This window comes from Leuciscus leuciscus (genome assembly GCF_965113295.1).
Source record: "Leuciscus leuciscus genome assembly, chromosome: 24".
In the NCBI taxonomy this organism is placed as follows: Eukaryota; Metazoa; Chordata; class Actinopteri; order Cypriniformes; family Leuciscidae; genus Leuciscus; species Leuciscus leuciscus.
This window is the reverse complement of record NC_138723.1, coordinates 27,769,245-27,780,090: the sequence shown is the minus strand read 5'-3', so window position 1 is coordinate 27,780,090 and position 10,846 is coordinate 27,769,245. Positions and strand designations below refer to the sequence as shown.

The window sequence follows — 10,846 nt, the reverse complement described above, 5'->3', positions numbered from 1 at the left end:
CACACAGACACACACACACACAAGCTTCTCATTAGTGGCCTGATTAGATTACATCACTAAACCGTTTCATCCAACAGGCCCCTGATTGGAGAAGTATCCAGTTGATAACAGAGATTAAACTCTTTGTATAAACTCAGCGTATAAACTGCAAAAAAAAAAAAAGTCTTCCTCAGTATTTTTGTCTTGTTTTCCAGTACAAATATCGAAACATTCTTAAATCAAGATGCATTTACCCGAGAAGCAAAATGACGAGATGTTAGGCTTTGCTTTCTGAAATATTTCCAGATGTCAGTTTTTGCTTAAAACAAGAACCGATATCTGCCAATGAGGTCCATTTGAATTAAGTTGGTTTTTCAGACCTCATTGGCAGATATTTCTTCTTGTTTTAAGCGTAATTGTTACTCAACTTTTCATAAAAAAAAGAAGACTTAAAATATGAATGAATTTCACTTCACAAGTAAATGTATCTTGATTTAAGAATGTTTAGATGTTTGTACTGCAAAACATACTGAAGACGACATTTTTTGCAATGATTTAGGTGTTAAGTTTATTAGTGCAAGAAAATTGTGTTTCTGTTTAAGAATAAAAGTGAGTGATCTTGTAACATTATGCATTTTTTCTAACAAGAACAGTGTGGTAAAGAGCGCCCACTAAAGGTTTAGGCAGCATTTGAGCAAAGCACAATGAAGGTTGCTGATTAAATGCAAATCAGATGCTTACATTGACAGACATAATTCGAGGTCCCTTTTGTAGACTGGCAGCCAAAGCATGATCCATTCCGTAATAAAAACACATGCATAATGCGACCAAGCGTGACAGCGGCAAACGCTGCGATTGACCCACGCTAATAAATTCATTATTTCACATTTTCACATTTTGGGCTCAGCCAACACTGCTCAAACAACAACAAACTCTTATACAAAAGCATGCCGTACAATCAGAATAATTATGTTTTACCATGATGGTTATTATCAGTAAGTCATCATTTTTAGACAAAATAGTTATATGCACTTACAAAGCTCAGAAAATAGATAGAATCACCAGCATTCAGTATAAAATAAACAATGAAAAAAAAATTAATTCACCAAAATGTATTATTGTGAAGTTGAAGTTCATGCAAATAGTTTCCATCTACAATATAAGTTAACACTATGCAGCGGTAGTTTTACAAGATGTCTATTTATTGAGCTTGTTGTATTTTTCAATTATCTTCAATAAACACATATAAGAAAGAAATAACGCCAGTTTGTCGACATGCAGATCGCCGTTTGCGGTGGATGTCGCATTTTACACCATTTACAACTCTGGGTTCATTAGAGCCAACTGCAAAAGTCAAAGTCAAATTTCAGAATAAAATTAAAAGCAACAGAAAACACAAACTATAGCCTCAACAAAGGTCATGTGACTTCAGTTGGCGGCCCACATTCAGTAGGAGATAAATCTTTTGACAGGATGCCAAAAACAGTACGAGTTGTCAGGAAGCCCCCAAATCAAACCATATGCGTGAATATGAGACCGTTTACCAATTCTGCTAGATAGAAAGACAACACTAACAGAAACATCCCAGTCGACTGTGCGTTATGGCTTTCAACATTTTAATATAGTGACTATATGCTTTCACATTCAAGATATCAGTGCCATTGTATTGTAAAACCACACGCTCACACTCTTAAAAAGGATACAAAAAAACAATACTGCCTTATTAACTCCACATAAATTAGATATAAAAAGTTCCTGTGTGTACAGAACAAAAAGAAAAGCGAAGAACTATAGCTGTAGGTGCCTGAGTCGAGGTGAAACGTAAAGTTCCTGTGACGAAGGTAGAAACGTGTTAAAATTCGTCTCTTGGTTGCAGATCACCATGGTAACCAGAATGGCAATTTAAATCTCGAACACACGTAGCCGGCGGACAGCAGTACATTTCCTGCTGCTTTACGATAAAGGCCCTTAAAAACAACATACTGTACGCTCTCAAAACGAGTCTCATCGGTCCTACAAGATCCCCAGAGAAAAAGACAAACTTATTCCAATGTTGCGTTCGGAGATACAATTATAACCCGTACCGACACTTGCTCTGTCTTTACAGTGAAATGATTGTGTAAACACTGCAAAAAATGACTTTCTTTACTCAGTAGGTTTTGTCTTGTTTGCCAGTTCAAATATCTAAACACTCCACTAATTTAGATTTTTTTTTCTTTCAGAAAACAAAACTTAAAGGGGTCATGACATGAGAAATCAAATTCTTTTGTCATATAAGAGGTCTTTGTACCATTAAAACATCCTACAAGTTTCATTGCTTAAACGTCCTCCTCATTATAAACAAAGCATTTGTTTAATCAAGCTCCAAAAACTGCTCATTCTGATATTGTAGGAACTGTGACGTCACACTGGCAAATGCATTTGCATATGACTACCTCCAGAGCAAGACATCGACCAATAGTTATACGTCATCACACCACTGCCATCAGTCGCTTTATGGCTGATATTTGCCTGCGTCGGATATGAGCGTCACGTCAAAAGCAAATAGAAGCCATTATAATCAGTGATGCTGTCTACACTGTTCAGTTTCTGACGTACTCCACGCGGTTGAGTCTGTCGACAACAGGACGGCAAATGGTTTACTTTAATGGCGTCCCAGATCGCGTCGGAGGATTATATGTTTGTTCGGAGAACAAACTTTTTCAAACAAAGAAACTTTTGGATGTGCAATGACGTTAGCCAATCATAACAGTGGCCGTTTCCTGACAAGCCTTAAAGGAGCCGCCCTTTAAAAACGGGTCATTTCAGATTCAGACTCACCCTCAAGTTGTTCCAAACCTGTATGAACTGCTTTTTGGTTACCCATAATCTTCAAAATATGTTATTTTGGGTTCAACATAAATTCATACAGGTTTTAAACCACTTGAGGGTGAGTAAATGATGACAGTTTTCATTTTGGGTGAACTATCCCTTTAACATAAGCAAACCTCAAGGAAAATATTAAAATGAAAAATCCATATCATGACCCCCTTTAATATCTTAAGACATTTTGCATCTCAAGTAAATATATCTTGATTTAAGAATGTTTAGGTATTCGTACTGGAAAACAAAAAAAAGATTCACATTCTTACAACCTCACCAACAACTTTAACAAAACTTAGTAAATAGCATCTCAAATAAGACCGGATCAGCACTGACTGTCAATAAGGAGGACACATCAGCTGCTGGCCAATAAATGAGATTATGCTCCGATTTAAAGACAAACAGCTCAGCTCAACCTGCAGATATATGAGGCAAATCTCAATGATGTGATAATGTCAGCTGCCTCCAAGAGATTTGATTGTAAAAACCATGAAGCACCCTGATAATACAGACACTGATCACGGTTACGGGAAATCTGGTCGCCACCACATGTGTGTCTTAGAGACATTGACTATGAGTTTTGAATCTTAAAACATTGTGTGTGCTGCCACTGTTTTATTTTAATTTAAACAGCGAGCTGTGAACTTGAACATGTACAGCGCTGCCGAAGTACACTTCAGATTACTTGAACACCAAAAAAACCCAAAACAATCGCTAATACTTAAAATCCATGCTTAAAAAAGAGATTGAACTCAAAAGTGTTTTAAAACAAAACAGTAATTTGACCATCAAATATACAATCTCAAGAACAACAGCAATAGTTAGAATCCTGACGGAAGTAATAATCATTATAATAGTAGTAACAATAACAAGAATACAATAATAATAATAATAATATTTTATTAAAACATGATCTACTGTATTCGGGAGTACCTGGGCACAGGGGGCATAAGGCCAGTGAAGACGAAAGTGGAGCGCAAAGGACTGTGGACAAGAAGGCAATCGTGCGGGTTATTATAACTCTAGACGGGGACCTGGAGTCTATGATGGCTCTCGATGATTAATATATGCAGTGCTGCTCTTGCGTCGGCGGTGAGTCTTGGCATAAAGACGTGCTGGGTGTTGTGGGAGGTGAGGGGTGGTCGGGACGCTGTGTTTCGAGAGAAGCCCAGCAGGCAGAGAGATAACTGTTGGTTTGCATGCAGGGGGAGGACGGCTGTGTCCAGCGTTGGAAAGCTGGAGGTTTCGGAGCGTTTCGACGCTGGACCCCTGCTGCCGTCCTATCAGTCCTCCCTGTCCTTCACCTCCGCTTCTAATGCATTCGCTGCAGGGCCGGTCTGAAACACAGAGACAGAGAGCTACCATTAAAAGAGTTCAATTCAACTTGGAATATAGTGTTCTTTAAAGAAAGCTCTACATACAGTATGTATACAAAAAACATAAAAATTGTTTTTAATTTATATGTTAATTATTATCATTTATTCAATATTAATTGATTACATTACGGACACAAACGGACAGGGAACTACGTCATCACGTTGAAAGGTCGCGCCAGCGCCGGCAATACTATTTGAACTACTATTCATATTCATCAGAATGTTATTCATATACTATTCATATTCATATTCACTGAATACTATTACTATATATATAATACCAAACAATACTATTTGAACTATCCTCCTACGTACGGTCGCATTGTAAACAGTGGGGCGGTACTTTCGCCGGCGCCGGCGTGACCTTTCAACGTGATGACGTAGTTCCCTGTCCGTTTGTTGATCAGCTCAATCCGAACTATTGAAGGTAAAAGGTCTATAAATTATATATATATATTTTAAAAGACCTATCGTTGCGCTAGATAACAACCTTTTCTTCAGCTGTGATCGCGTACAGCCCGTTTAAACACTTCAAACACTTTTGAAACTGCATTGATTTGGACTTAAAAACGATGGTAACCAATGAAGTCCATTGTTAGAAGAAAAATCCAGAAATGTTTTCCTCAAAAAACATAATTTCTCTCCCACTGAGGAAAGAAAGATATGGATATCTTGGATGGCATTGGGGTGAGTCAATTATTAGGACATTTTCATTTTGGGGTGAACTAATCCTTTAACTTGATCAACAAAACAGTAAAACAGTATTATTGTGAAATATCATTACAATCAAAATTGTCTCTGTTACAGTTTAAAACTGTTTTCTATTTGAATGTATTGTGTTTGAATAGAAAGTTCAAAAGAACAGCATTTATTTGAAAATAGAATCTTCGGTAACAATATAAATGTCTTTACTGTCACTTTTGATCAATTTAAAGGGGACCTTTAATGCAAAATTCCCTTTTATATTGTTTTTAGTGCTGGGCAAAGATTAATTGCGATTAATCGCATCCAAAATAAAAGTTTGTGTTTGCATAATATATGTGTGTGTGGTGTGTATAATTATTTTGTATATATAAATACACACATATGCATGTATATATTTAAGTTTTTTATTTATTTATATATAAATTATTTATATTTATATATAATATAAATTATGTATAAAAGTATATACAGTATATACATGCAAATATTTCTTAAATTAATACATGCATATGTGTGTATTTATATATACAAAATAATTATACACAGCACACACACATATATTATGCAAACACAAACTTTTATTTTGGATGCGATTAATCTTTGCCCAGTACTAATTGTTTTTAAACATATTTATGTGTCCGCAGTGTGTACACAAACACCCTATATTGTGGTAAAAATCCATCCACTCTGTTATTTGGCAGAGGCTATTTGCACTAAGTGAAAATAGCATATTTTCTTAGCGATAGATTCTATTTACACTATGTAAAAATAGCAGTATTTTCTTTGCAATAAATGTAAACAGTTAGATAGCATTTGGACCTCAGTATTTTAGTACATCATATAACAGTATGCAATAATAACATATTGAGTAAATAAATGCCACCTTATTGGGACAATAAAACCCTCCCTACACCCTACCCAATAAACACTTTATTATCAAATAACCGTTGGGCAATTTTATTCCACTTTTCACATATTTTCTTCATATTTTTTGAAAACAAAAGCTTTTCCAATCTGATATGCGATGGAAAAAGGAAGAACGAGTTCGTCAAAAGGCAGATTTGAACCTTGTGTGTTTTTGACCGTTTAAGTGTAATTAGAAAATAAGAGAACTTAGTTTAATACTCACGCAACACACCGTCTGACAGCCAGCTTTCTGTGCGCGTGCTTCGGATGTGTTCACTCAGAAAATCATATATCAGAAGTTTAAACTGATAAGGCTTTAAAACGCATTTTAGTTTCTGGCAGAGTATCCGAAGCAAGAGCTGTAAAGACACAGCCCTATTCTGGATAGGGGTGGAGAACAGCAGCTCATTTGCATTTAAAGACACATGCACGGAAACAGCATGTTTTTGCTTCCATTCAAAAAAGGGGCATTTACAACATGGTATAATAAATGATCTGTGGGGTATTTTGAGCTGAAACTTCACAGACACATTCTGGGGACACCCGAGACTTCTATTACATCTTGTAAAAAAGAGGCATAATAGGTCCCCTTAAATGCATCCTTGTTGAATAAAATCTCGTAATTTCTTTAATTAATCTTAATGAATATAGTGTACATTTTAAAGGGTAACTCTCGCCAAAATTGAACCTAGGCTCTTTTTGTTAATCTACCCGAGTCAAACTTTCATGTAAAAGCATAATTAGAATGTAAACGGCACTTTTAAGATTGACCGAAATTTCGTTTTAGGTCAAAATGCCTTGTGAATGGGAGTGCTATGGGCACTACAGTGATAGCATAAAAATTGCTATTTTTAAAACATTAAGAAGGCTCGACACAACATAAAACTCTGCTCGAAGTATCACCAGGGGCTCTACACATGAACTCGAGCATTGAGAACATTGTTTGTGTACACAGAGTTTACTAAAAAGAAAGGTCTTGTACGACTTTATCAGTTAGTGTTTCCGGACCCCGGCAATCTTAAAAGTGGCGTTTCCATTCTAATTATGCTTTTACACGAAAGTTTGACTCGGGTAGATTAACAAAAAGAGCCTAGGTTCAATTTTGGCGAGAGTTACCCTTTAATATTTTTTATTTATTATCTTCATTTGCAACTTTAATATAGATTGAATGATTTTTTACACTTTCTGAAATAAGTCCAGAAACCAAACCAAAAAACTCAACCTCTATTGTGAACTAGATTCAGAAACTGCAGAAATGCAAAGCGTCACCTTCACTGGAGAGGAGCAGCGGGCGCACCGGAGCAGTGGAAATGAACATTCTGCCATTTGGAGTCCCGACGGTGCCAGACGCGAGTCTCCTCCGATTGGCTGCTGCGCGGTCGGCCCTGGCCATCCACAAACTGGGTGAGGCGGATGTAGGCGATGCAGGCGGCGTCTTCTCCGATCAGGTGCACGTGAGGGTTTAGGATGGTGGTGTGGATGGGCTTACTGTTCTTGGAAAGCACTGTAGAGGAACACACATGCATGGAGAATGATCATGTGCATGGTGCTACTCACATTGATTTCATTTATGTTAGTCCTTCTCACACTTACGGTTCTCAAAGTAGAATCTATGGAAGTCCATCCCCTCAACTAGGTTCCCCAAAGCCTCGGGTTCAAAGGAGGTCAGTCCAGGGTCACAGATTTTCCTGTGACAATGAATGATCCCATTGTGTATTATTATTATTATTATTATTCATGTAGCTGTAATAAACATGCGGACAGTTGAACTAACTTGCTCAGTGAGGCTCTCTAATTAAACATTTGCTCCACTATGAGAGTACAACTGACTGTAGAAGAAGACCTGCTAATGTGTCCCTTGTGGCAACACTGAGAATGCAACACAACATTTATAAAAATGCAAGACATCTGGCTTGAGTAGCTATGGAAGCATTTGCATTCTTGTATTTGTACAGAGTATGTTTTGGGCCCTGTGGGTTGTGTTTGCGAGAAAGCATGAGGTAACGTACGCATAGGCCTCAAAGTCCCCATTATTGATGGCTTCTATCAGCTGCTCCGTGATCTTGATGATTTCCTGCTTGCGTGCTGTAAGAGAAAACAGACAATCAAGCTAATTAAGCCCACATTGGTCTCACCATTTTTTCACTCAAAATTATGATTTATGAAAAAAAGAAACATTTTACTTCAGGTATAGGAATATTTTACTCTTTACATTAAAAGACATACAGTATGTAAATTAAAAACCCCTATATAAAACTATTAGTCCATGTCTATTAGCTTTGAGATCTATATGTTAATGTACCCCTGATTAAATATACTTTAAATAGATGCTTAAAACCGAATTCTTTCTGGAAAATATAATAGTCTTTATTAATCTTGGTTTTGGTGTCAGTAGGTTTTTGAAAGAAGTCTCTTATGCTCACCAAGGCTGCATTAATGTGATCAAAAATACAGTAAAAACAGTTCAGTTAACAGTTGAATATATATTTTAATATGTAATTTATTCCTATAATGGCTTATAACTTATAAAGTTACATTTTCAGCATGATTACTTCAGTCTTCAGTGTCACATGATCCTTCAGAAATCATTCTAATATGCTGATTTGCTGCTCAAGAAACATTTCTGATTATTATCATAATAATAAATAGCAATAAATGTGCTGCTATTATTTAAAATGGAAATCTTTTGTAACATTATAAACACTGTCACTTTTGATCAATTTCATGTGTCCTTGTTGAATACAAATATACATTTCTTACTGACCCCAAACTTTTGAACGGTCCTGGCCAACTTCCTGTTTCAATAGGAAATACCTTAAGGAATTTTTAGGCACCAAAAAAAAAAAGTGTGCATTCATGGATTTTTTTAGACTATAGACTAACAGAGCCAAAGCTTACTGTTCCTCTCTGTTGTACATGACAGGAACAGAAAAATGTCACGCTTAAGTAAGAGTGAACGCTCTAAAACACACACACACACACACACACACACACACACACACACACACACACACACACACACACACACACACACACACACACACACACACACACACACACACACACACACACACACACACACACACACACACACACACACACACACACACACACACACACACACACACACACACACACACACACACACAGAGGTCAGATCCGTCTGAGAGGATGAGAAAGGTTTAGTTCTCCAGCTCTGCTGTGGACTTACCCAGTTTCTCAGTCATGGTCTTCAGTCTAGACCTTCATCCATTCTTCCTCAATTCTACGACTAAACATTCCCTCCTGATAAAGTTTGTACCTTAACCTGACCACTGACACTTCATCTAATTCACATTTCAACCACTTTCCTCCTCCTGGTCTTCTCCCGTCTTTTCCCTGTTAACTGCATGGAGCTAGTTGAGCTATTCCTGGACCCTTAGATAAGGCTTACTCCATTTTTCCTCTCCCTCTCCCTCCCTTCAGGGAGCTTAGTGGCCTCGACACGTCCTTCAGTTTCTCCTTGTCAATCTGACGCGACAGGCCTGATCTAAAGTCTCTGACTGGCGTCTCAGCTTTGATAAAAGTCCCACTCCCTTAAAGAGAAAACTGAAGTACATCAGAGCTGAAGCAGTTCTGTCACACTTTCACAAACTAGACTCAGGAAAATGTCACTTCAGATGTTTAAATCCTGCGCTTTTATCAGGGAAATGCCTCCTGCTACTTCCGCATGTCATGTGTTGGTCACAGGGTTGATGGGAATTCTGAGATGGTGGTGTCAGCTACAGACTGTTAAGTCCCTGATACACTCCCAGCATCTTTTTTGTTCTTCACTTAGGGGTGAAAAGAAGTTTGAAATACCGTGCTACAGTTAAGAAAGCATCTGATCATTGCAATGTGGATATTTTTGCACCAGCTCTACAACTCATAGTTTTCAGTCTGAGATCTTGTGATCCATATACAGCGCAGGACGTTCTAAGTTTATTAAGTAAGTGCCTCTAATTAAGTGCCTTAAGTTACTAAAACAGTGATATTAAAAGTTCAAATTCAGTATACACCTTACTGATGCATTCTATGTACAGGTGAGCAGATGAGACCCGAATATGAACGCCACTAAATGGTTAAGCATTTTCTTTATAATAGGTTTCTATGGAAAAACGCTTAAAGGAGAACTCCGGTGAATTTTTAAGTTAATCTTGATCGTTTTACCTTTGTGAGTACTGTCTATAGAAAAAAAAACGAACCGGATCGGTGCTTGCAACGCGGAGCTGTTACAGTTAATGCCCAGAGCTCCCATTCAGCTAAAACGGCAGTTATGGGGGCATTAACCTAAATAGTGTCTTTGTGCCTCTTAACAGACACAAAATGCAATTAAAATTTCTGTCCATCATGAACAGGGCCCTTACATGACAACAAGATGCGTTTAGCAACTTAGCCATTGTTTAAACTCACCTAAATAGTGTTTTAGACGGCTAGCTGTAGTCTCGCGCTTAAGTCCCGTGGGAACTCAGTTGTAGCCGGAAAAAGTGCGCGTGATTTTTTTTTTTCCCCAAACCACTTCAGCGGAAATCCCGCCCTGCAGCTGATTCTAAGGTTTTCATTGGTCATGTCAATCGTCACTGTAACCTAAACCAATTAAATCAGCTGCAGGGCGGGATTTCCGCTGAAGTGGTTTGGGGAAAAAAAAAAATCACGCGCACTTGTTGTCATGTAAGGGCCCTGTTCATGTTGGACAGACATTTTAATTGCATTTTGTGTCTGTTAAGAGGCACAAAGACACTCTTTAGGTTTATGCCCCCAGAACTGCCGTTTTAGCTGAATGGGAGCTCTGGGCATTAACTGTAACAGCTCCGCGTTGCAAGCACCGATCCGGTTCGTTTTTTTTTCTATAGACAGTACTCACAAAGGTAAAACGATCAAGATTAACTTCAAAATTCACCGGAGTTCTCCTTTAATGCTTAACTCCACGTTGAGTTTATATTCAGGGGTTCATCGGCTTGCCTGTGCATAGTATGCATCATCAATAAGGTGCATACTGA

General features: G+C 37.7%; 1 protein-coding gene across 50 annotated transcripts in view; it reads right to left on the bottom strand.

Moving 5' to 3' along the window:
• Positions 1-520: 520 nt before the first annotated feature.
• camk2b2 (calcium/calmodulin-dependent protein kinase (CaM kinase) II beta 2) overlaps positions 521-10,846 on the bottom strand; it is a 78,477-nt gene continuing 68,151 nt past the window's right edge. For all 50 annotated transcript variants that reach the window (XM_082158000.1, XM_082158038.1, XM_082158033.1 and 47 more), the window contains 4 exons: positions 7,838-7,913; positions 7,422-7,516; positions 7,098-7,332; positions 521-4,178 (listed from right to left, as the gene is read on the bottom strand). In XM_082158000.1, coding sequence (XP_082014126.1) covers positions 7,100-7,332; positions 7,422-7,516; positions 7,838-7,913 — 404 coding nt within the window. In that variant the 3' untranslated portion in view covers positions 521-4,178; positions 7,098-7,099. The remainder of the gene's footprint in view (positions 4,179-7,097; positions 7,333-7,421; positions 7,517-7,837; positions 7,914-10,846) is intronic.